The sequence below is a fragment of the Carettochelys insculpta genome, chromosome 7 (genome assembly GCF_033958435.1).
Source record: "Carettochelys insculpta isolate YL-2023 chromosome 7, ASM3395843v1, whole genome shotgun sequence".
In the NCBI taxonomy this organism is placed as follows: domain Eukaryota; kingdom Metazoa; phylum Chordata; order Testudines; family Carettochelyidae; genus Carettochelys; species Carettochelys insculpta.
Window position 1 is genome coordinate 28,793,924 of NC_134143.1, and position 27,957 is coordinate 28,821,880.

The following is a 27,957-nucleotide window of genomic DNA, read 5'->3' on the forward strand; positions in this document are numbered from 1 at the left end:
ATAAGAGAAACTTCTTGTGACTGAAACATCCATATAAACTAACTAGAGGAGGGAGTGAGAACAGAAGGAAGAGGTGAAGGAGCAGTGCTATATATCAGTGGTGTTTATGAAACAAGGAGGCTAATATTTGAGGTCGGCAGAGAGCTATTAATTTACTCAGAATTAAGCATGTGCTTGGTTGTTTTGCTGGGCTGCAGGCAGAATACTGTAGAAACCGTGGAATGTTTGTGTTATAAAGAAGATGGTAACCAATTTTTCTTCATGTCTGCTGAAAGTAGGACAAAAAGTAATGTGCTTACATTGCAGCAGGGTAGATTTAGGTGAGATATTAGAGACATTTACTAGCTATAGGGGTAATTTTAGTTCTGGAATAGGATTTCAAAAATACTGTGGAATCCTCTTCTTTGAATGTTTCTAAGAACTGGGTGGACAAAACATCAACTGGGGATGCTCTAGGTTTACTTGGTCCTGCTTGCTGCAGGGGACTGGACTAGATAACCTCTTAAAGTCCCTTTCTGTCCTATATGTCTATGATTCCATGCTTCTGCAAAATGTTGGTTAAGTTTTCCATAGTGTCTGGTCTTTACAATATTTATAAATGAGTGTTTGTTTCTTTGTATAGCTGTTATTGCTTTCCGCTTGTCTTTAACGTTGTACGCTTTTTTAAAAAATGCCTTTGCTCATGTGATGGGTGTGATTTGCATGGTGTGGCAGGGTCAGTCTCATTCCTGGGCCCCAAGTCCTCTGATCAGTCTACTGGCCCCACCATTCAAAGCCTGTTACCCTTGCTGGGGCAGGGGATGGTCTAGGAGGAACCCGGTCCCCACCCACTCATTCCGGGTTCCAGCCCAGGGACCCTGGCTGGCTGCTACCAGTGAGGGCCGACTCCCATTGCCCTTTCCCCTGCAGCTCTTCTCCTTGAGCCACTTCCCCAGTCGATTCCCCCGGTACCTCCTTCTGCTAGTCATAGCCATGGCAGCAAGTCCGCTCCTTTGTTTGGCTCCTCTGGCCGACCAGTTCCCCCACAGTCTCTGGTTGGGGTAGCTCAGCCCCCTGGGTTGCTGAAGCTCCTCTCCTCTTTTGTGGTCTCTGGTGTTCCTCCCAGTTTCCTTCCCTGGCCTCGCTCACCTTCCAAACTCTCCTCCCCACTTGCCCTCCATGGAGAAGGGCTTATAAAGGTAATTGATTTAGGGCAGCCTACTCCTCAGCTGCTCCCGCTTTGATTGTCAGCCCTGTTTTTTACTCGTGCCTTTCCCCTCCTGGCCCCACCCTGCCACAATGGATAAATACATAGTTAACCAGCTAATAGTTTTGCTCCAGTCCCCAGCCTACATCCTTATTTCTGTGTCCTGTGTGTGGCATTCAATACATTTGGGTTTAAATGTTAAAAACTGCCTGATGGAAATGTCAAAATATGAACTCATAATCCGATTTAAAGTATGTGTGTATGTCTGGCCCAGAGGGGTGCTGCATGCAAGAAGAATCTTGGCTACTGGGTAAGACTGTGTAGAATCTATATAGAAGGAAAGAAGGAAAACACCTTATCCTTCTTCCTGGACAAGAAGATGGGGTGTCTTCTTTGCCTCTCTTTTTCCCTTTCAAAATGGGAAGGTGAGAGAGAGGAAGCCAGTGAGAGCTTAACCACTTTTCTTCTCATTGCTCAGTAGAAAACAGTGATTCACTCACAAGATAAAACAAATACTTTCCACTTTTAGGGTAGGTCTACACAGGAAAGTTATTTTGAAATAACAATCCTAGGCTACGTCTACACTAGCCCCCGCCTTTCGAAAGGGGGATGCTAACAAGACACTTTGGCACATGCTAATTAGGCGCTGCCATGAATATGCTGCACCTCATTAGCATAATACTGGCCGTGGCAATTCAAAAGTGCCACTTTCAAATCGCATGCTGCCCCTTCGCTGGACAGGGCACATCATATGAATGGAGCAGTTGAGAATCCCTAAGCAACTCCTCTACAGTGAACCCTCCCAGGGCAAAAGGAATCAAGGTAGGCCTCGCAAGAGGTATTAAGACTGCGTGAAGGCCAACATTGCTCATGCTGGTTTAAAACCAGATCAGCTAGAGCAGCATGCAAAAGACCAAACAGGCTAGCGTGCTCTTGTATGACATGCATATGACAACTTTGAAGAGCAGTGGCGCGTACGCTCGTGAGAGGAAGAAAGCAAAAGCAGCAGCTGCACCAAGAATGCCAGGACAATTCCCTTGTCCCCACTGTGAATGCCCATGTCGTTCAAAGCTTGGACTCCTCAGCCACATGCGAGTCCACAACCAATGAGCTTGTGCAAGCTCAAGATGTCATCATCGGACATGACAGACTACCTCTTTATATTATGTATACTGTCCTATGTACAAATGTGTTTCCTCAGCTAATAGTGAAAATAGTGGTCATGTTTATTTGTTCTATATACCTGCAAGTTTAGAACAAAAGTAATAAATCTTTCTCTTCACCTCACCCTTGTGCCTGATTATTTATAGTTATTCAGTCCGCATTATTAACAATGGAAAGATTGGCCTTTGGAAACATGCTTCATTTAAACTAGATATAGAGGAAGCAGAGAGATCACATCACCACCCAGGGTAATTTACGCAAACTAAATTAGGATGTGATGGCCACATAAACACAAATAACTCTTAGCTAAAATCCCACCTTGTTATTGGCTGTTCTTTGCTTGAAGGCCCCTCCTGCAGTGCTTACTGGAGCAAACTCTGAGTGGCTTTGAACACATGCAACTTCCATTGAACTCAAAGTGGAGAAAATAACCTCTCAGGATTTCATATTTATTCACTGAAGAATGTACAAATAACAACAATGGAAAATGTATGTTCCTTCTTTTCACTCATGCTGAATAATTTAAGGATATTGGATTCTGATGTTCAACCGATTACAAGAAATTCAAACACATGACACTGTGCCCAATGTGCCTTGACAAACACACCCACACACCACATTTTCAAACAAAAAAGGCTATATTTCTTCTTTTCTATGTTAGGTACACCAATTTAGGGATATGCCCTGTCACTGCAGTACACCAGAAGAGAAATCAATGTCAGTTCCCAGAGTATTTAAACACTACCCATCCACAAAAAGAAGGAGGTGAAGCTGTACCAGAGAACAGACGGTTGTACTCCTCTATAGCTTGTTGCAACAGGGGACTCAGAGGAGGTGGAGACCAGAGAGAAGGGACATTGAGCACCAACCAGGCCATACACTCACAGGCATGTTCACCCCACAATCCATGTAGGTCATCCAGGCACTCAACAACATACTTATTCACTGAGTCATCCACATCAGGAACCTCAACAGTGCCCTCACAGGGTTTGAGGAGCTGGGCTTCCCCAACTGCTTCAGGGCTCTGGATGGGATTCACATTGCCATCTGGGCCCCAGACCACAGCACTGGCTTGTACATCAACCGGCAGGGGTATGTGGTGCTCCAGGCCCTCGTGGATGCCAAGGGGAGTTTTATGGATGGGGGGAGGGCTAAGTCAATGATGCCTGGGTCTTTTGGGACTCTTGGCTTGGCTGCAGGATGCATGAAGGGACCTACATCTCCCCCCGATGGGAGCTACCATCTGGGGACACCACCATGCCCCCCTGTATTGTGGCTGACACTGTGTACCCCCTGCACCCATGGCCCATGCAGCCCTAAATGGGACTTCCCAGGCCTAGCCAGGACATTATTAATAAGCGCCTGAACCAGGCTGACAACACTGGAAGAAGGATGCTGTTGAAAGCAGGGCTTTCCTTCAAAGGAACCCCACCCACACAGCTGTTTTGGCTTTTGAAAACAGTGCTTCCGGAATGGAGAGTGGCCACGATTATGCAAATGAGGTGCTGGATATGCAAATCAGAACCTCATTTGCATTTTGAAAGGGAAGGGACAGTACAGACATAGTCATTATGCGCCAACCTTGCAGCATGACCTCGGCTCACCTGTCATGCTATCTAACTCATCAGCATCCTGTTCTCTCACTGAGAGGATGCAATTGTTTACATTCTCCAGTATGTAGCTACTTTATAGATTGGACTCCTTTAACTACAGATTCCACTCAAAAGTCAAACAAGTTCATGTTTCCTTCTCAATTCGGATATCATGCAAAACACTTAAGACTCCAAATTTTCCTTCTTTTGTAACACCTGATACTTTAACTTGAGCTGATTAAAACTTCTTATTGGTATTCTAGTAGCAATAGTCACTATGGCTGACTGTCTGGCTAAGCGAAGAAAACAAAAGACAAAACATAACATTCTCTGTTTCAACTGTATGTGCATTACTTATCCATTTTGCTGAGATAGCAAAGCAATAAGGAGTCAGGACTGGCTTCAAAGGACCAAATATTCCAAAACCTTTGAAGTAAATGGGCAGTAGGCACTTAAATACTATTGAGGGTCTATTCTAAAATGTTTCTATAACTGAAGGTGCCCTATGTAAATGTCTATGGCAAAGGGTTCTGTAAAGACATGAACTGTATATCTGATTCTAGAACAATTGCCTCAACTGAATCAGTCTTTCCCCTATTCATGGAACTAGGACCTTCAGGTTTAAACAATACCTATTTTAAAGATTACAAAATTCTCTACAGTCTATCTCTGTAGCATATATGATTATGTCTCCATATTTTTCTATATGGCTTCATGGCAGCAAAAATATAACTACAGTAAACAACTTCCTAAGTTATCTTCCAAACCTTTTCCATTTTCTACTTCCACTTATATAACCAAGGTGAACATTTTTATTCCTTCTTAATTTCCTTGCACACGCATGCTCTTACCAAATGTTACTATTTACTTCTTCACAAAATAGCCAATCAATCAAGAAAATAAGTTTTGCATTGTCCCTGAGATCTCATCTCATTTGATCATCTCCATTCCTTGCTAGGTTAAGTAAATTCAATTTTCAAGCAAGATAATGAGTCACCTTACTTATAATCATGTCTTCTGTGATGAAACTTCAAACTGCTTGTTTGGTTAGACACCTAGCAGATGTTTCTTTAACTATCAGCTGTTTCCTTACCTCACTTTACAAAATTTTGATGGGTCCTCATGAATGTTAAATATCAATTATATGTGAAAGGTAGCAATTACTGTGCTGTGTACCATTTTTGTAGTGCGATGGAGCAATTATCCTGTTTTATGATGTCTATTTAATCTTTTTGTTATGTGGTGATTTTGTATATGTTTATTTTGTTTGAGCCCTTTAACAGATGGTCATCTATACCACGTGCCATTTTCTGATTCAAACCTTACGAGCAAAGGAGGACTTTTTTGACTTTCAAAGTAGCTATGTATATTCCTACACTGTATCATTTACCTTTAGAAACTTGTCTTTCAAACTATGTCTACACCAGAGAGTTTTGTCGACAAAACTCACAGAGCATCCACACTACAAATGTGTTCTGTTGACAGCAAATCGACAGAACGGCGCTCTTTTGTCGACAGTCTTCTCCTTCTCCCTCTAGAGGCAGAATGCCTCTGTCGCTATTCTGTCAACAGAAAACAAGTGTGTATGCTCTGGGGTGGAGGGAGCCTTCTGTCAACAAACATGTCCTCCATCATGCCGACCAGCTGCCGCTCGGGGATGCCCTGTCCACCGCAATCGCAGCTCTATGCTCCCTGCCTCCAGCCATTCTTAAAGGCACAGAGATCCCTGGAAACTCCAGGGCAGAAAGCAGCCCAGAAACATGCGGTGTCCCCTCACACCCTCATGGCCACTACCACACAACCCCACCCTGATTCCCACAAGCCAACCGCCCCATGAGCCCTCAGAGCCAAGGGGCCACAGGAGGGATCACAGGAGCCCCATGGGGCACCACATGATAGGTCCTACTGTGGACCAGCCCCAAAGTGAAGGACCTCCTGAGCTTCTGGGCTGAGGAAGAGGTCCTGCTAGACCCCGCCACCAAGTGTGTACACTCAGATGGCCGCTGTCCTTGCAGATCGGGGCCACCCAGTCTGGATGATGGAGCAAGTCTGGGTGAATGAGCTCTCACAGGGGTACACCCAGGCCTGCGATATACACTGGAGGTCTGTGTCAGGACTGGCCACCTGCCCCTACTTCAATGAGCTGCACCAGCTCCTGGAGATGGCTCCCCTACCACTGCAGCTGTGGACACAGATGAGGAGGCCCCCACTGCCACTGGAGTTGGAGCCAGAGGAAGAACAGCCCAGAACCATGCCAAAGTCAGACCTGGACCCCAAATAGAGTGAGGGCTTGCTGGTGATCACCCTGGACTTACGCCCCTCCAGAAAGGCCATGTCCAAGACATTCCCAGACCTGTTTGTGGGACTCTCTGGTAAGTACGCTGTGCATCACAAATCCTAAGTCACAGATGGGGCATGCAACAAGGCTTGCAAGGTCAGCTCAGCTGGGACCTCAGGCTGCGGTCCCAGAATGTACAACCATCTGCAAGACAGCATGTCCCACCTGGAATGAGCAGGCAGCCGCCAGGCATGGCTGTCAGCCCACTCGCAGCCCCTTAGTAGGCCACAAAAGCTCCAGGGGCCCATCTGCCTCTACCACTTCTGGAAGTGGGCCAACCACAGGGGCAACAGCCTGACCCCAGACACACCACCAAGGACCGTGGCCCCCAACTCACAGAGATACCCATAGGTGATGGTCAGCACTTGCCACCATGGACAGTGCTGCAAGCCACAAATGTGGGGACCCCAGGGAGGGCCAGGCTGTGCCTGGTTCACCCATCACACCAGCAGGGACCCCTCTGTATCCAGAGACCCTCAACTTTTAATTTTGAATGAAAAAATAATGATAAAATTAAAGAGGGGGGGGACTTGCAGAGAGAGATTTTTTTTTTAATTTAACTTAGGACCTCAGAGCTCTCACTAATTGATTAAGACACTGAAACAGGCAGCAGCTTAAGCATGTTAGTAGTCTCACTCCAGTGGAAATACTTATGTGCATACCATTAAGCTTGTGCTTAAATAATGTTCTTAATTAGAGCTGTAAAGAAATAGATGGGGAAATATCTATTTTTTTCAAATAAAATAAAATAAAAAGATTCCTAAAAGTCTCAGATAACATGCTTAACAAGTTTCTTTCATACAATCTGGTTATTGAAATACTTTATTTTAATACACTAACCTAAAACGATCCTTGTTTCACTGCTCCGATTAATTGTATAATAACATGAGTAAGGAAGGATAAGAAGAAAGCAGATTTTGGTAACAACATAAAAGGGTGTAAGGGAGCCCAACTTTGAAGTCCTTACTCCATTCCCAGGAATGGAGTAGTGCCCTACTTCAAAGTTTAACTTTGAAGTAGTGTTTGTTTAGACACTCAACTTCGAAGTTGCTTACTTCGAAGTAAGCAACTTCCAAATAATTTTTGTAGTGTAGACACACCCTGAGAATGCCATCAAGAACAGACACTATACAATAAACCCATCCAGTTCCTACATCCTGCCTACTAATATAGGTTGATTATTGTTGAAAATGTCATAAAGTACATCAGTATTAATTTAAATTTTGTATTGTTATATGGTTATAAAAAGGGAGCCATGTCTATTGTCATCTGGAAACCCACACCACCACATCCAGACAAAACTCACCAGTAGATAATCATAAATAAAAATATTTTATTAAATACCATGCAGAAACTCCTAAACTCTACAGCCCACCAGAAACTTTACCACATTCCACTCTGAGTGCAAGCTGCATTTCTTTGACCTTGCCTTCTTGGATTAAACTCAAAGCACCATCCATACAATAAAGCACCCTTCCAAAACACGACACTCCATTTCACACACTTCTCCTGGGGAAAGGATGACAGAACACACATGTGACAGATGTCAGTCACATCATGTCATGTAATCCAGAATGTTGATAACTGAGTTAAATGTATCTTCATGGAACAGACTAGACACTGTAAGAGGGGAAGAGACAGTAAAGGATATTGAATAGAAAAAGAAAGCAAACGGGACAGAGTACAATTAAAAAGCTGTCCTTCAGGATCATTAGGTGTACTAATCATTAATGTCAATTGCATTTACAACAATGTCTGAAAAAAACATGTTAACAATTCAACAGGAAAATAATTTTATTGGATGAGCTTTTTCAGGAGGTTCCTTCTGTTGCCTGAAACATTAATTCCAGCATTGCACATAAAAACATTAATTCGATTTTGTATTTCTTTTGGGTTTTATTTTAGGATGAATAAATAATTGATTGGTCTGTCAGCTTCTACTTGAGATTAATATCCTGTCTCAAGTGAATGGTTTCTAGGAGTCAGCATTTAAAGCACACACACAAAAGCTTAAAAAAATGAAAAAAAATTTCTGAAAGCGAATGTCTATTAATTAGAAAATTGTCAGACAAAAGGGATTGGTTTAATTGTGTGGACAAGAGCTTTATAGCATACTAAGTCTCCTTGGATACTCCTAATCCTGGGGGAGGGGAATTAGGGAATTTTTCCCCAGCCATTTTAAATCACTGACAATAATGTTGGAGGAGCTGGGATGTTAACAGCTTGAACAACTTTTTGTTCTCAGTTACACCTGTGGATTCCCAATGAATTTAAGGGAATTTCATGGCTGTGATTGAGAGCAAGACTATGTTTAATTGTTTGTGTCCTGGTAAAAATATCAACTTCAGTCCCACACCCTCAGCATGCATAAACTGGTGTAGCTCCACTGAAGTTATGCTAGTGTACTGAGAGTCTCAGGATGTGACAGAGTCTTCCAAAACTCATCACACTGTTAGATTACTACCCCTTCCAACTTCGTGTAGGAACTAATGACACAACAAAGAATGACCTGGAGCAAATCACTGCAGATTATGCAGCACTGGGAAGGAAGACCAAGGAATATGGAGTGCAAGCAGTGTTCTCGTCTATCCTTCCTGTTCAAGGAAGGGGTCCAATTGGGGAACATTGAATCATGGATGTAAATGTGTGGTTTTGCAGATGGTGTCGGAGAGAGGGCTTTAGTTTCTTCAACCTTGGGATTCTTTTTTGGGATCAAGGATTGCTAGGAAGAGACGGGATCCACCTAATGAAGAGATGAAAGAGAATCTTTTTGGGCAGGCTTGCAAACCTTGTGAGGAGGGATTTAAACGAGGTTTGTTGGGGGATGGTGACACAAGTTCTGAGGTAAGTGGGGAAGTGGGCACCTGGAAGAAACACAAGGAGGAGGAACAGCAAAGGACGAGAATATAGGCCAAGCAGCTAATTATCTAAGGTGTTTGACACAAATGCAAGAAACTTGGGAAACAAACAGGAAGAATTAGAAACCCTGGCACAGAAAGAAGTATGAGGTGATTAGAATAATGGAAACCTGGTGGGATGACTCACATAACTGAAGCACCGTTGTGGAAGGGTATAAACCCTTCAGGAAGGACAAGGAAGAGTTGTTGCACTGTATGTAAGAGAGCTATATGAGTGCTCAGAGCACCATTATATGGAGGGAGAAAAGCCAGTTGAGAGTCTTTGGGTTAAGCTTAGAGGTGGAAGCAACAGAGGTGATGATGTTTTTGGTGTCTGTTACAGACCACCAGATCAGGTGGATGAGGTACACAAGGCTTTCTTCAGTCAACAAAGAGAAGCTACCAGATCACAGGCCCAGGTTCTCACGGAGGGCTTTAATCACCCTGATATCTGTTGGGAGTCCAACACAGCAGCACACGGACAATCCAGGATGTTCTTGGAGAATGTTGGGGATAATTTCCCAGTACAAGCACTGAAGGAACCAACCAGGGGCTGTGCACAACTTGACCTACTGCTCACAAACAGAGAAGAACTAGTAGGAGAAATAGAAGTGTGTGGCAATCGGGGCTGCAGGGATCTTTATAGCACATTATTTTATATGCTTTGCTGCATATTTTATTTTTAGCTTTTAGGTACTTTAAATGGATATATTTATCTGTGTCTCTTTGATTAAATCTTCCTACATCATTTCAATGTCAATAGTTGAGCCACAATTTTAAAAGACTCTAAGGAAAAAGCATTCATAGAGAGACCAAGCCTAACTAGGGCAATTTCCTTGTTTGGTTTAGTGAGACGCCACTAATTCATAATGTGAAACTGATGTGTACATGATAATCCCCTCAGTTCACAGCTGTATGTACATGAGTCCCTCAAGGAGATGTTCCATCTCCTATTCAAATACATGTTGGAACCAAATGTTATCCACTGCTCAGAACTAATCTTGGACAAGGCCTGCAACAAGAAATCTTCCAAAGCTACAAAATCATATTGAGCATAAAGTTTAAAAAAATTGTACTGAACAGCAAAGTTACTATTCACTATTCTCTAAAACAGCACCCTATGAGTGTTCCACCCTTGAAAAAAATACACACCACCCCTGCCCCAAAAGGAATCACGATAAGAGAAAGCAATGCTAATTTCTTTGGGGGCAGTAACTGACTAGTGCAAATGCTAGAAGGTCATTCAGACAAAGGAAATTTCCAGTTTTCCATTCTCAGACATAATCAATATCCACTCATCCTCACAAACATGAGTATACCAGAAGTTAAGAAATAAGGGAGTTATCCCTCCCAAAATAGAAGCAGTGGGGAGAGACTCTCCTGGCATTATATACAACAGATGTAAGGGTATTAATGTACAGGCAGAGGACAGGGAACAAATAGCTGCAAGTTGTATCTCCTGAGGTCAAAACAAAAATCAGTCATGTAGCACTTCAAAGACTACTAAAATAATTTATAATTTTGTGGGACAGACCCACTTCTTCAGATCTATAGCCTTACCAGAATAGACTCAATATGTAAAGCACAGAGGTCCAAAAAGAGTTACCACGGTTGACAAATCAGAAAAACTGTTATCATTGTTGGCAAATCAGATAGAAGAAAGGGGAGAAGGGAGTGAGGGGTGGGAAGTAAGTGTTAGGTCAAACATCAAAGTAGGTGAAAGAGTCCTTATAATGGGTCAGGTATATGACATTAGTTAAGGAACAGGAGAATGTGCCCATGTTTCTTTAATTAACTTGGTTAGGTCCAGTGATCTTATCTCCAGAATAGATATGTGGACAAAGTTGGCAGTGGGGCTTGTTGCAAGGAAAAGTTCCTGGACCTAACCACATTAATTACAAAATCATGGGCACATTTTCCTGTTCCTCAACTAACCTCACGTATGCCATCATGTGCCAACAATCCCTCAATTGTTGCCTCACTGTGACACACTCTGTATACAGAGCAGACTGCAAACCCTCTTCACCAAAGAATGAATGGATATAGAGCAAACATCAGAAATCTCCAAATACACAACCTGTCAGCCAGCACTTTAATGGAGTGGGCCATTCTGTTAAAGACCTGTGAGTTTGTGTTCTGCAGAAAAGATACTTTGACAATCATCTACAGAGAGAATATTTGGAACTAACATTCATATTTAAATTCAACACCTTAACACATAGTTTGAACAGGGAGAACAACTACCTGGCCCATTATAAGGACTCTTTCACAGACTTTGATGTTTGACCTAATATTTACTTCCCCACCGCAAACCTCACTCTATCTGCTCTTTTATCTATTTTGCCAACAACGATAACAATTTTTTCTGATTTGTCAACCTTGATAACAATTTTTGGACCTCTGTACTTTATATATTGAGTCTGTGCTGGTAAGGCTATGATATGAAGAAGTGAGTCTGTCCCACAGAAGCTCGTCACCTAATAAATTATTTTTAGTCTTTAAAGTACTAAATGGACTTCTTTTTGTTTTGACAAAATACAGACTAACATGGTTATCTCTCTGTTACTCCTGAGATCAGTATAGTTTCATCTCCAGTACCTACTGAAGTCTATATTCCAGACAGGAAGTTGCTTTGTAGATTTCCTCATAAAATGCATATGGTTATTTGGCACAAAGTGTCAAACACAGTTTAGTAAATTGTGCTTTGATTTTCCTTGGAGGTCAAAAACCTTTGGTGCTTGTATACTTGTTATAGTCATCTGGTAATATGGGTTTTGACACTTGCTATTCACTACTGGATGATGCAGAATTATTGATCTTCTACAAACTGTGGTGTATTCTTACATGTTTGACATCTTATCTGGCACCTATCTGGAAAAAAAATATAAGGAGTTGGCGGGACAAAATACTCCATGTGCTTTGACCTTGCCTTTGTCTTCATCTTTCCTAGATTTGAATACCTATCTTAGTCTCACAGAATATTGGGAGGGAAACACCTTTCTTGGTTCCTGTTGCCACAGTCTAAAACATAGGGAGTTTTCCTTCCTCATCTCATAACGAACCAGAGATGGAGAACTCTGCTTTTTCTGTTTCCTTCATTTTCTCCTGTTAAATTTTGAATTACTTGGGGCTGCTGAGCCCTGAGGCCACATTTCCATTAAAAGATAACAGACAGTCTGTTCCCAGGAAGTGTGCCAGAGAGGCCAAAGACAGACAATCTGGAGCCAACTGAGACCACAGGAAGATTAAGTACACACAGGTGCAGCATGGTGGGATCCAAACGCAGAAGCCAGGTGAATGTCCTAAGGATAATCTTTACCAACACTGTGACAAGGGATTTCTTTGGAAAGCTGTCTGGAGGGGAATTCTTTCATACAAAAGAAATATCTGTTCTTTAGTGAATGTGCCAGACATTAAACACACCGAACAACCAATTTGATGTCTTGTGTGTTTTTCCAATACATTTCCCATTTTGAGGAGCAGAGCTGCTTAGAGCAGTAAATAAAAATAACATAGATGAAGTCTACAGACTAACAGGTTGTATTCTCTCTGACAGAAAAGTAAGGACTCATGTTTTTCTTACTACTAGAACTCCATAAAAGAATGTTTGAAGATGGGAATGCTACAGCTATTGTTAAAAAATGATTAAGCCTTGATCAGAGCCATATTAACCCCCACACACACACTAAAAACAAAAGCTTACAATTGATTTACTTAATTTTATATTGAAAATAAGATCTAGCTAAGTAACTGTCAGGCTTCCCAAAAACATTTATAAATTGCTGGGATTAATTATTTAGTATAAAATGCAAAAAATCTGTGTTCTTACAAAAATTATCTAAGATATGAGTGGGACACTAGATATATAATGAGTTATGGAGCACAAAATATATAATAAGGTATAGAACTTTTAGTTTCTTATTCAATTCAAATCTATTCAAAGTCTGTGGCAAGGAAAACGTTGTTACAATTTGACAATCCTTCCAGTTGTCTATGGGAAACAGTAGGTGCACTCCAGTGCCTAGTGCGTATTTTTAAAACCACACACAAGCACCCTTGCTGCTAATCTCAGGGTAGAGGCCAGGCAATGAAGACCTAAAGTATCCTTCCTAGGACCTTCAGGTCAAGGCTGAAGAGTATTTAGGAAGTTTGTATCACTTATGCTTATGCTGTACATTTTCTGTGGATAAATAGAGGGGTTCACTCAATTCATCACTTCCAAGGGATACTAAATTCACTTTGTAAATTGAAAGTGTAATTCCCTTTGCTACATTAGTAGTATGTAACTACAGACATTGTTTTATACACATACACACACACATACACAAAACAATGTTAATAACAGAGCACATCCTCTTATTTTAAATTTCAACTATTTTAGAGATGTCAATAAAATATTGTCAGATGATAATGGCCATCTGTCACTGTTAGATAATTGCTCAGGTGAAGATGCTCATCCCATGGTAATATTCTAGTATAACAGCTTTTATACCAAACAACTGATGTAAATGTGAGAATTCTATCTGATGCAATAAAATTTGTCCTCTATACATTTACTGAACAGCAGGTGAAAAACTGTCAACAGCTGGTTTGGAAAAGAAACCTCATTGGACCTCCAACACAAATATGACAAACTCATACATGAAATTATTTCATGTTTTCCTTGGTAGTGAACTTGATACTTATGTACCTTGTATGACATTTACATACGAATTTGAAGTTTCTCAGATGAATATTTTCATTCAAAGTGGGAAAAATCTATGTTTCTACACCTAATCATCACAGTGATCTGACTGGTTGATTAATATGCACAGCTTTTTGTATCAAATACAAAAGGGTACTAGTATAGATACGAAATACACTGAGTATAAGGACTATGTCATACAGAAAGCTGTGAGTACAGAAATGAGTAAGATGATGCCATAATGCCAAAGGTATCAAAAATTCAGAAACAAATTAAAGCAACAACAAACACCTGATGTGGGAAAAAAGAGATAATGAGCTATAAGAAAGTCATATTTGAAATTAGGACAATGAAGCAGAAAAGGCTTTAAGTGTCTGTAAAGAGTCTGCAGTTGCTCAGACAGAGAAACAGATCAAATATACGTACACAGCAGAAGCTGTTTAATACTTGGTTTGAGCTCTTAAAGAAAGCCAAGCAAAATCCTGAAGCAATGAGAAAAGACCAGCTGGTACATCAGCTTATTCTCCTTATAGTACTAAACCTCCCCTTTCATGCCATCTAATCAAACTATCTTGAACAAGTTCAGTGTTATCTCAACAATCTTGCCTTGGAGGCCATTCCTCGCATTTAAGCATCTCGGCATGAAAAACAGATTCACAACATCTGTTCTGATAATGTCTTGTTTTAATTTTTGTTTTCTAGCTTTCTCCAGTCATTGCTATTAGTCTGCAAATAGCAATTAGACTCTTCATCACTGATCCTTATTTCACTGTTGATTTTTTTACCAGATGTCAATATAACTCAAGAACTAGGCAGACTGTAGTTGGAGAGCTTGTATTAGTTGATTAATTGTAAGAGTCAATAAAATAAATTATGGGTGTGTTCCATGAGACTTCACATAAGTCAGTGATATAAATGGCAATGACTTAAAATCAATAGTTTAATCTCTCATCAATATTTCCAAGTTATCTTAGAGATTGAATGAGTGGACAGGCTGCTTATGTAACATAAAAGTGCAAAGTATTTGTTCACAAATTGGTACCAATGTAAAATTATACCGATCATATACAAGCGGCATTCCATAATGAAAACATTCTGGCTGTGTCTACACTAGAGAGTTTTGTAGACAAAAGGGGCCTTCTGTTAACATAACTCACAGAGCGTCTACACTCATTAAGCCTTCCATTGACAGAGTCTTCACAGAACTCTGCTTTTACCTCGACAGAGTTATCCCTCAAAAATTTGAGGCATAACACTCTGTCAACAGAGTGTGATCAACAGAAGTGTAGTGTAGACACTTCTGTCGAGAGAGCCTTGATTTCAAAAGAGCAGACTTCAACTTCTTGAGAGAACTGATGGCAGGATCCATTGGAAAATGAAGAAGAAAGGGAAGAGAGTTCAGGAGAACTGGAAGTATTTTAAGGAAGTTTTACTGAGGGCACAGGGACAAACCATCCCGCTGCACAGTATGAAATACAAATATGGTAGGCAACCCGCTTGGCTTCAGAGGGAAACCCATAGTCAGCTTAAACTCAAAAAGGATGTGTATAAGGAGTGGAAATGCAGACAGTTAACTAAGGAGTATAAATATATGGCTGGAGAATGCTGGGGGGTAATCAGGAAAGTGAAAGCACAATTGGAACTGCAGCTAGCAAGGGATGTGAATGGCAACAAGAAGGGTTTCTGCAGGCCTGTTAACAATAAGAGGGTTATCAGGGAAGGTGTGGCGCCATTAGTGGATGAGAGAGGTAACCTAGAAAAGAAAAGCTGAAGTACTCAATGCCTTTTTTTTTTTGCCTCAGTCTTCATGGACAAGGACAGTTCCCACATTACAGAGCTAGACAATGCAGTATGTGAAAGATGGAGGGCAGCCATTGGTTGGGAAGGAACAAGTTAAGAACTACTTAGAAAAACTAGTTGTACACAAATCCAAGGGTCTGGATTTAATGCACCCAAGGGTACTGAGGGAATTGGCAGATGTCATTGCCAAGACTTTGGCCATTATCTTTGAAGACTCTCGGAGATTGAAAAAGATCCCGGATGATTGGAAAAAGGCAAATGTAGTTCCCATCCTTAAAAAAAGAAAGAAGGACAATCCAGGGAACTATACACCAGTCAGCCTTACCTCAATCCCTGGGAAAATAATGGAGGGGATCCCCAAGGAATCCATTTTGGAGCACTTGGAAGAGGGGAAAGTGATCAAAAGTACTCAGCATGGATACACCAAGGGCAAGTCATGTCTGACCAATCTGATTAGTTTCTATGATGAGGTGACAGGCTCTGTGGACATGAGGAAGTCAGTGGATGTTATATGCCTTGACTTCAGTAAAGCTCTTGATACAGTCTCCCACAACGTTCTTGTCCATAAGTTAAAGCAGCATGGATTTTAGACTATAAATTGGATAGAAAATTGGCTTGATGGTCAGGCACAAAGGGTAGTGGTCAACGGCTCAATATCAGGATGGTGGTCGGTCTCAAGTGGAGTGCCCCAGGGCTTAGTTCTGGGGGGCAATATTGTTCAAAATCTTTATTAATGACCTGGATGAGGGACTGGATTGCACCTTCAGCAAGTTTGCGGATGACACTAAGCTAAGGTGAGAGGTTGATCTGTTGGAGGGTATGGATAGCGACCAGACGTACCTAGACAAATTGGACAATTGGTCCAAAAGAAATCTGATGAGGTTCAACAAGAACAGTGCAGAGTTCTGCACTTTGTACAGAAGAATCCCTAGCATTGTTATAGGCTGGGGACCAACTGGCTAAGCAGCAGTACAATGGAAAGAGACCTAGGCATTATGGTGGATGAAAGGCTGTATATGAGTAAATTCTGTGCTCTTGTAGCCAAGAAGGCCAACGGCATATTGGGATGCATTAGGAGGAGCATTTTGAGCAGATAGAGAAAAGCTGTTGTTCCCCTCTATTCCGCACACATCTGGAATATTGTGTCCAGTTTTGGGCCCCCCAAAGGATGTGGATGTGCTGGAGCAGGTTCATCAGAGGGCAACAAAAATGACTGAGAGGCTGGAGCACATGTCACATGAGGAGAGGCTAAGCAATTTGGGCTTATTTAGTTTACAGAAGAGAAGACTGAGGGTGATTTAATAGCAGCCTTCAACTTCCTAAAGGGGAGCTTTGGAGATGGAGAGAATCTGTTCTCAGTGGTGACAGATGGCAGAACAAGGAGCAAATGATCTGAAGTTATAGAAGGAGAGGAGTAGGTTGGATATTAGGAATACCTACTTCACCAGATGGGTAGTGAAGGACTGGAATGTGTTGCCTACAGAGATGGTGGAATCTCCATCCCTAGAGGTTTTTAACTCCTAGGTGGGATGACTTAAATGGATTTGATCCTGCTTGAAGCAGGGGGCTGGATTCAATGACCTCCTGAGGTTCCCCTTGAAATTATCTGAGGGCGTTAACAGGCAGACAGGGAGGATCCAGTAGATGTAGTATACTTAGATTTCCAAAAAGTCTTGACAAAGTCCCTCACCAAAGGCTCTTGTGTAAATTTGGTTGTCAGGGGATAAAAGGATAGGTCTTTTCAGGGATTGAGAACTGGTTAAAAGACAGGAAACAAAGGGTAGGAATAAATGGTAAATTTTCTGAATGGAGAAGGGTAATGAGTGGTATTCTCCAAGGGTCAGTCCTGGGACCAATCCTATTCAACTTATTCATAAATGATGTAGAGAAAAAGGGGTAAATAGTGAGGTGTTAAATTTTGTGGATGATACTAAACTGTTCAAAATAGTCAAGGTGAAAGCAGACTGTGAAGAACTTCAAAAAGATCTCACCAAACTGAGTGACTGGGCAACAAAATGGCAAATGGAATTTAATGTGAATAAGACTAAAGTAATGCACATTGGAAAAAAATAACCCCAAGTATACATACAATATGATGGGGGCTAATTTAGCTACAACTAATCAGGAAAGAGATCTTGAGGTTATTGCGGCTAGTTCTCTGGAAACATCCATGCAGTGTGCAGCATCAGTCAAAAAGGCAAATGGGATGTTAGGAATTATTAAAAAAGAGATAGAAAATAAGACAAAGAATATTTTATTGCTCCTTTATAAAACTATGGTACAGGGATGTTGACATAGAGTGCCTGTTATTTTGAAAAATATTTTGAAATGATGGTGCATTGCATAGATGTGGGATATAGTAATGAGAGGTCCTGCTGTGAATCCTGAAAGCAGAAGGCCTGAACAATAGTTAATGCTTTGTTAATGTACACTAAAGCTCACAGGGCTAAGCCGAAGCTAAATCCTGAGCAGAGACTTAAAGCAAAAACTGTGAGATAGGTATATTCTGCTCACACGACTGCAGCAAGAGGCAGAGTGCTGGTGAGTAACAGGGCCTAAAAGCATATAAGAGCACCTAGCACCAGGCACTCAGCAATACACAAACACATTCCAGTAAGGTAGGACATGATATATGGTACCAGGACCCTCCCCATATATAACAGCTTAGCACAAGGTACATTCCAAACCAGGTTCAGTACAGGGTCTTAAGACAACATGAGGCATAGTGTTGTTTTGATGGTACCATCTACAAGATAATGGGTAAGATCTAGTTACATTAAGGGGAGTCAATATATTACAATTAGGGATGGCACCTGGTATATGTAATGTACACAAGTTGTCTGTAGCTGGTTATACACGTGTATGTCATCTGGACTGCATTGACTGACCTGGGGAACAGATCAGGGTGCTCCTGCCTCCTGGAAGTGTGTTGAGTCCATTGTCAAGGTGCATGTATATACGAGTGTAAAACTGCTGGCATCCAAGCTGGGGACACCCAGGACACTCAAGCTGGGGACACCCATGTGTCAGCAACAAGAAACCTGGTTCCAGTTCCTTCATACCTCACTTGATTTGTGGTTATTGGAGGCCCTCAGAAGTCAGTGGGGTGGGCTTAGTGCAGAGTCAGCACTGGCATTCAGAGAGAGCACACACGCATGCAGCCAAAGGTTATCAACACAGCAAGCTGTAGAATGGACATCCGGACACCACACCAGTAATGGTGTCTCGCTACATGGGGCAGCTATTTCAGGATAGTGCAATACCCTGAAATAGCTCCTGCTGTGTAGGCATAGTCTGATAATCTACCGAGCAACCATATATTGCATATTTATATAGATGACAGGTTGTGACACATCATAAATTGTAAACACCACCATGCAAAAAACATCTTGGCTACATCTACACTAGCCAAAAACTTCGAAATGGCCATGCAAATGGCCATTTCCAAGTTTACTAATGAAGCACTGATATACATATTCAGCACCTCATTAGCATGCAGGCGGCTGCAGCACTTCGAAATTGACGCGACTTGCCAACACACAGCTCGTCCAGACGGGGCTCCTTTTCAAAAGGACCCCGGCTACTTCGAAGTCCCCTTATTCCCATCTGCTCATAGGAATAAGGGGACTTCGAAGTAGCAGGGGTCCTTTCGAAAAGGAGCCCCGTCTGGACGAGCTGCGTCAATTTCGAAGTGCCGCGGTCATCCGCATGCTAACGAGGCACTGAATATGTAGATCAGTGCTTCATTAGTAAACTTCGAAATAGCCATTTGCATGGCCATTTCGAAGTTTTTGGCTAGTGTAGACACGGCCCTTAAGTTATTATGATAATATATAAATAAGGGTGAGGAAATTTAAGATTCTGGCTCTTGTGCAATGACTTCTGTATCTATCTTGATGTAAATAAACTTACTGTTGAGCAAAACATATAGCTAACCTGGAATAAAAGTTTTCATTAAGACAGCATCTTCCATCCCACTAAGCAATACTGCAGCAAACTCAATAGATCTGTCCCTCTGTGTACACTGATTGTGCTGTAACTTCTTTGAATCAATGCTGGGGGCACCTCTGTGCTTCTTGCTACTGTGCTGCATTTTCAATTCAAAATTACCCACTGCCCCATCACCATTTTCCCTTTAGAGTACAACACACTGAAAAAATCATTTCTTTTTGACTTTATAAAACACTGCTTTTCCAAAGCTAAATTCAGAAGATTTGCCAAGCTTCTTGGTAATAAACATTGCGCAAACAAGTCAGACTGAAAAAAGTTCTTGAAGGCAAACAGAGATCTGTTTCTCTTACCATTATTGTCTGTTAAGATTCTAATAAGCCATTATCTTAGCTTCATATGATATATCAAAGTTACACTGGCTGATTATAATGATGTTTTCTACAAACAAGTCTGCCGGCAAAAGTGCTGGTAGGCAAACAAAAGAAGGCAGTCGTGCTCATGACTATCAAATACTGTGGAAAAATGTTACTTTTCGTAGGGGTTGTTCATTCACTTTCCATTATTTTGAAGGAATCTGTAAACAGTCACAAAGTACTTCAAACTCCAGCTGCCATTACAATATGATTGATTAAAGAGGGACATTTAGAAACTGTCCTGGCATATTTTTGTACAGATGGCAAAACAGAGGGTGATTTTCGTTTGCCAGCCGTAGCCAGTTTTGTTTTTTTTTTTGTTTAATTTGGGTTCTTTTACGAAAGCTACGAAAAAATGATATGGCAAAACACCCTGGAGAAATTCACAATGTTGCTCAGTTGATGAGCAGACAGCCCACAGCTAGATTTTTTGTTTCTACTAGTGGTGCACATTTGTACATCCCTTAGTGCACATTAAAAATGTATTATGTTCATAGACGGAAAATATCTGCACATGGATGGAAAAAGATTAAAGGGAACATTGTTTCCATTAGGAGAGTGGTGCATGGAAACTCTTTCCACTGATGCAATTTGCATATGTATACCAGCCCAATAACTTGAATGAAAAGAGGTGGTATTTATCCCCTGAGATGGCAGATTCTGAGATATAGAAAGTGATCACGTAAGAGCATGTAGTGTGCCTCCTGAAACAGATCAAGTGAAGGAGATCCTGATACTTGACTGATGTAAACTGGTGTGGGGTGTATGGGGTGTACAGGGAGGGGTAGTACCTCTGTTGGAGGGACTTGTTGTACCCCTTCGGGGGTAGTCCGTCCACTTTGGTCCCCGCCTGTCACTCAGCTCTCACTTGTGGCTCCAAGTAGCTGCAGCGTGCGCAGCGGCCACACCCCGGGCAATGGCTTTGACAGGCCAGCCAAACCAGGTGAGTGTAACCGATGGGGCTCAAACCCTCGGTGAATTTTCGGATGTGCCTACCCAGCATGTGAAATCAGTTCCGGCGGACTGGGTGGAAGAGATCATTTAGATCCAATGGCCAATAAGGCAGTTCTGCAACGCTTTGTGGAAAGCGAAGGGCTTGACAAGGCACGAAAGACGTCGAGACCATCCACTGCAACCAAAGAAGTTACCAGTCGTGACGATTCTACGTACCACTGGTGCCTGGCTTCCAAGGTCAAGAGAGTGGGATTGCTCCCATGCAACAACAGTACCACTTAAAAAGCTTTCACGCACAGGTCCTGTGCAAATCATCATATCATCACATCACCCAAGTCCTGTGGCGATGGGGGAGGGGCGAAGCGACAGGTGAAGGTTACCACTGGGAGTCGTAGTCCCAATCCCGCACGTAGGCAGCCTGTGGACAAGTGGTCATCCAGCTGTGTACCTGGGGCAGCAGAGTTGCCCGACAGCATCCCAGGCATCTGAGCAGTCCTCTTTAGGACAGTACTGCTCACCCTAGTAAGGGAGGGGCCTAGAAAAGGTGGCCTAAAAATTGCCTGCCCTACAACAATAACTGGCCAGCAAGCCATGGCTGGCAGTTCAACCCTACTTGCAGTTGAAACCAAAAGAAAAATTTGAGAAAACTTACCATTGGTGTATGGAACGTTTGTACTCTCATGGATTGAGAAGCTGTTGCAAGACCTGAGAGAAGGACAGCTCTCATTGCTCGTGAACTAGCCTGCTATAACATCGATATAGTAGCATTAAGTGAAACAAGATTGGCTGGGGAAGGTTTCTCAAGTGAACCAGGAAGTGCTTATATCTTCTTCTGGAAGGGTAAGACTGAAATAGAAGATAGAATACATGGAGTCGGTCTGGCAATGAAAACCTCATTGATGCGTCAACTCCCAGACCTTCCAGTGGGTATCAATGAAAGATTGCTGAAATTACGCTTCCCATGGACTACTTCTTTTGAGCCTTTGTTCTGAAAACCACTTGACTATTACCAACACTCTGTTCCAACAAGCGGATAAATACAAAACAACGTGGATGCACCCTAGGTCTAAACAGTGGCATGTGATAGATTATGCCATTGTCAGAAGGCGAGACATCTGAGATGTACTAATCACCAGCGTATGTGAGGCGCAGAGTGCTGGACAGATCACAGATTAGTCAGGATGTCTCTTCAACTTTACATCGTTCCCTCTCGGCACAAATGCCTTAAGCATGTGCGACCTGCTTTTAACATAGCCAAATTGAAGGATGCCCAATTTTCAGAAGTCTCTCAATGACAAATTAACATCCCATGGTCAACTGGTCGGTACTGTAACCGAAAAGAGGGAGCAGTTCAAGCAGATAGTGACTGACACAGCAATAGCATTGCCTGGACCAAAGAAAAGAATACATCAGGATTGGTTTGATGAGAACTAAGAAGAAATATGTTCAGCACTGGAAGTAAAGAGAAGAGCCTTTATTGAATGGCAGAATGACCCCTCCTCAGCCTCCAAATGGGACCATTTCAAGCACCTTCAGATCAAAACACAGAAAGACCTCCATCAGATACAAGACAGCTGGTGGGAGAGCAAAGCCAAAGAAATTGAGCACTATGCTGAGACCCACAACTCAAAGATGTTCTTTAGTGCTATTAAGACTGTCTATGGACCTTCTAAACCAAGGACTACCCCATCGCTCTCATCAGACAACATAACGCTGGTCAAAGACAAAGAGTGCATCAACAAAAGATGGCGAGAACACTTTAGCAACCTCCTTAACAGACCATCAATTGTGAATAACAATGTCCTCAATGAAATTCCACAACCACCTGTCCTGACAGATCTTGATTTTCTGCCCACTATAGATGAGATTAAGAAAGCTGCTAGCCAGATGAGTTCAGGAAAAGCTCCTGGAAAAGATGGGATACCAGCAGAGATATATAAAGCGGCAAGTCCAGCAGCACTAGCAGTGTTCCATAGCATGATCATCAGCATCTGGGAGGATGAAAACATACCACAGGACCTCCGCGATGCTATTACTGTCTCCCTTTTCAAGAATAAAGGCAGCAAAGCAGAATGTGGAAACTACAGAGGCATATCCCTCCTCTCCGTCAGAGGGAAGATCATCGCCCGCATCATCTTGAACCACCACATAGCCAGTATTTCCAAGGCAAATCTACCTGAAAGTCAATGAGGTTTTCGACCTGGCCGGAGCACAGCCGATATGGTGTTTGCTGTCAGACAAATACAAGAGAAGCGCATTGAACAGAACATGCGCCTGTACGCTATCTTCATAGATCTGACAAAGGCATTTGATACTGTCAACAGGGAAGCCCTTTGGACCATTCTAATACGACTTGGCTGCCCAAGAAAATTTGTCCAGATTATACGCCTTTTCCATGACAACATGACAGGTGAACTACTGTCTGATGGAGCCACATCAGCCCCCTTCAACATCACCAACGGCGTGAAACAAGGATGTGTTCTCGCTCCTGTCTTATTTAACCTGTTCTTTGCATGCATCCTTAACCTTGCAATGAAAGATCTGGACTGAAGTATATACTTAAGAACATAAGAATGGCCATACTGGGTCAGACCAAAGGTCCATTGAGCCCAGCATCCCATCTGCCGACGGTGGCCAATGCCAGGTGCCCCAGAGAAGGAGAACAGAAGACAATGATCAAGTGATTTATCTCCTGCCATCCATCTCCTGCCCTTGTACTGAAGGCTAGGGCACCATACTTTACCCCTGGCTAATAGCCATTTATGGACCTAACCTGCAAAAATTTATTAAGCTCTTTTTTAAACCCTAATAGAGTCCTGGCCTTCACAGCCTCCTCGGGCAAGGAGTTCCACAGGTTGACTGTGCGCTGTGTGAAGAAAAATTTCCTTTTATTAGTTTTGAACCTACTACCCATCAATTTCATTTGGTGTCCCCTAGTTCTTGTATTATGGGAAAAGGTAAATAATTTTTCTATATTCACTGTCTCCACACCATTCATGATTTTATATACCTCTATCATATCGCCCCTCAATCGCCTCTTTTCCAAACTGAAAAGTCCCAGTCTCTCTAGCCTCTCCCCATATGGGACCCTTTCCAAGCCCCTAATCATCTTAGTCGCCCTTTTCTGAACCTTTTCTAATGCCAATATATCTTTTTTGAGGTGAGGAGACCACATCTGCACGCAGTACTCAAGATGTGGGCGTACCATAGTTTTATATAGGGGAAGTATGATATCTTTTGTCTTATTATCGATCCCTTTTTTAATAATTCCTAACATCCTATTTGCCTTACTAACTGCCGCTGCACACTGCGTGGATGTCTTCAGAGAACTATCCACTATAACTCCAAGATCCCTTTCCTGATCTGTCGTAGCTAAATTTGACCCCATCATGTAGTACGTGTAATTTGGGTTATTTTTTCCAACATGCATTACCTTACACTTACCCACATTAAATTTCATTTGCCATTTTGCTGCCCAATCACTCAGTTTGCTGAGATCTTTTTGTAGTTCTTCACAATCCCTTTTGGTTTTGACTGTCCTGAACAACTTGGTGTCATCTGCAAACTTTGCCACCTCACTGCTTACCTCATTTTCTAGATCATTGATGAACAAGTTGAACAGGATTGGTCCTAGGACTGATCCCTGGGGAACACCACTAGTTACCCTCCTCCACTGTGAAAATTTACCATTTATTCCCACCCTTTGTTTTCTGTCTTTTAACCAATTCCCGATCCATGAAAGGACATTTCCTCCTATCCCATGACCACCTAATTTACATAAAAGCCTTTGGTGTGGGACCGTGTCAAAGGCTTTCTGGAAATCTAGGTATATTATGTCCACTGGGTGCCCCTTGTCCGCATGTTTATTAACCCCTTCAAAGAATTCTAATAGATTAGTTAGACACGACTTCCCTATGCAGAAACCATGCTGACTTTTGCCCAACAATTTGTGCTCTTCTACGTGCCTTGCAATTTTACTCTTTACTAGTGTTTCTACTAATTTGCCTGGTACTGATGTTAAACTTATCGGTCTATAATTGCCAGGATCTCCTCTAGAGCCTTTTTTAAATATTGGTGTTATATTGGCCGTCTTCCAGTCATTTGGTACCAAAGTGGATTTAAAGGATAGGTTACAAACCACTGTTAATAACTCCTCAATTTCACATTTGAGTTCTTTCAGAACCCTTGGGTGAATGCCGTCTGGTCCTGGAGACTTGTTACTATTCAGCTTATCAATTAATTCCAAAACCTCCTCTAATGTCACTTCAATCTGAGTGAGTTCCTCAGATTTGTCACCTAAAAAGGCTGGCTCAGATTTAGGAACCTCTGTAACATCCTCAGCCGTGAAGACTGAAGCAAAGAAATCATTTAATCGCTCCGCAATGGCACTGTCTTCCTTGATCGCTCCTTTTATATCTTTATCATCCAAGGGCCCCACTGCTTTTTTAGCGGGCTTCCTGCTTCTAATGTATTTAAAAAACATTTTACTATCGTTTTTTGAATTTTTGGCTAGCTGTTCCTCAAAATCTTTTTTGGCTTTTCTTACTACATTATGACACTTAATTTGGGAGTGTTTATGTTCCTTTCTATTTTCCTCACTAGGATTTGACTTCCACTTTTTAAAAGCTGCCCTTTTCTCTCTCACTGCCTTTTTAACATGGCTGTTTAGCCATGGTGGTTCTTTGTTAGGTCTCTTACTGTGTTTTTTTATTTGGGGTATACATTTAAGTTGGGCCTCTAGTATGGTGTCTTTAAACAGTTTCCATGCAGCTTCCAGGGATTTTAGTTTAATTACTCTACCTTTTCGTTTCTGTTTAACTAGCTTCCTCATTTTAGTGTAATTCCCCTTTTTGAAATTAAATGCCAGAGTGTTTGACCGCTGCGGTGTTCTTCCCAACACAGGAATATTAAAAGTTATTATATTGTGGTCACTATTTCCAAGCGGTCCAGTAACAGTTACCTCTTGGACCAGATCCTGCGTTCCAGTCAAGACTAGATCGAGAATCGACTCTCCCCTTGTGGGTTCCTGTACTAGCTGCTCCAAGAAGCAGTCATTTAAGGCATCAAGAAATTTAATCTCTGAATCCCGTCCTGAGGTGACATGCACCCAATCAATATGGGGATAATTGAAATCTCCTATTACTACTGTGTTTTTTATTTTGATAGCCTCTCTAATCTCCCTTATCATTTCAGCATCACTATCACTGTCCTGGTTAGGTGGTCGGTAATATATTCCTAATGCCATATTCATATTAGAGGAATGAATTGTTATCCATAATGATTCTATGGAACATTTTGATTCCTTTAGGATTTTTACTTCATTTGATTCTATATTATCCTTCACATATAGTACCACTCCACCACCCGCACGACCTGTTCTGTCTTTCCGATATAATTTATATCCCGGTATGATAGTGTCCCACTGATTGTCCTCATTCCACCATGTTTCTGAGATGCCTATTATGTCAACTTCCTCCTTTGATATGAGGTACTCCAGTTCACCCATCTTATTAGACAGACTCCTAGCATTAGTGTAAAAGCATGTTAGAAAACTACCACTATTTATATGTCCGCCTTTCACAGACGTGTTGGATTTTTTTATATGCGATTGTTTCACATCTGATCCTGCCCATATATTATTTCCCACGTTCCCTATCTGACTAACTTCTAGCGAATCCCTATCTATGGAGCCTCGTGTAAGAGAAGTCTCCATCCGATCCAGGTGCTCCCCCGCACCAATCGGCTTTCCCCCACCTCTTAGTTTAAAAACTGCTCTACGACCTTGAAATACCGGCATGATGGTTCACTTTTTGACCTCCATCGCCTGAACGCAAAGACTAAGACAATGCAGAAACTCCTTTCTGAGGCACTCTTTGCCGACGACCGTGCCCATATGGCTCACACTGAAAACGATCTTCAGCACATTGTCAACAAGTTTGCCGAGGCCTCACAACTTTTCGGACTAACTATCAACCTCGGAAAGACAGAAGTTCTCCATCAACCTGCACCTGGATCAAATGCTCCTGTCCTGAGTATCTCCATTGACAGCACTCAGCTTAAAGTAGTGGAGAACTTTAAATATCTGGGTAGTGTCATATCCAGTGATGGATCACTGGATAATGAGATCAATGCGCGAATATCCAAAGTGAGCCAGGCCCTTGGCTGTCTGCATGTCAAAGTTCTAAACCACCATAACATCCGGATGTCAACAAAACTACTTTTGTACAGAGCTGTTGTTCTCTCATCTCTTTTGTATGGGTGCGAAACGTGGAGACTATGTAGGCGTCACATCAAGCAGCTCGAAGCATTCCACATGCGCTGCCTCTGTATCATCATGAAGATCTGCTGGCAAGACAAAGTGTCCAATCTTGAGGTCCTCGAGAGAGCCCAGATGACAAGCATCAAAATGATGATTATGAAGTCACAACTACATTGGACCGGTCATGTCAACTGCATGGATGCCAACAGAATCCCTCGCCAGCTTCTGTATGGTGAACTCTCCCACGGCATCCAGCGTATAGGTCATCCACGGAAACGCTGCAAGGATACCATCAAAGCCAATCTGCAGTACAGCAGTATCAAACCTAGGGACCTTGAGGACACCACCAGTGACAGAACACAGTGGCGTGCAACAGTAAGAAATACCTGCATTGCCTTTGAGGAAGACCACTGCCAGCATCTACAAGAGGCACGCGAACGACGTCACAGATCATCAGCAACACACAACCCACAGATTGCAAACTTCCCATGCACCATCTGCAGCAAAATGTGCACCTCTAGAACTGGCTTATACAGACACCAGAGGGCACACTATAAGACCAATAACAGATGATCTACACAGATTTGTCATCATGGGATCGAAGGACTATCATTATTATTATAAACTTGTGTAGCTCCAGTGAAATAAATGGAGCTCCTCAGACTGACAGCAGCTGAAGATCTGGCCCATTATAATTTGTGTTTAGATGACCCATGTTC

General features: G+C 42.1%; 1 protein-coding gene across 1 annotated transcript in view; it reads right to left on the reverse strand.

Moving 5' to 3' along the window:
• Positions 1-27,957, reverse strand: part of CTNNA3 (catenin alpha 3) — a 751,450-nt gene that overhangs the window by 56,597 nt on the left and 666,896 nt on the right. Inside the window, 1 exon segment of the mRNA XM_074999587.1 lies at positions 3,955-4,031. Within this exon segment, the coding sequence (XP_074855688.1) occupies positions 3,955-4,031 (77 nt within the window).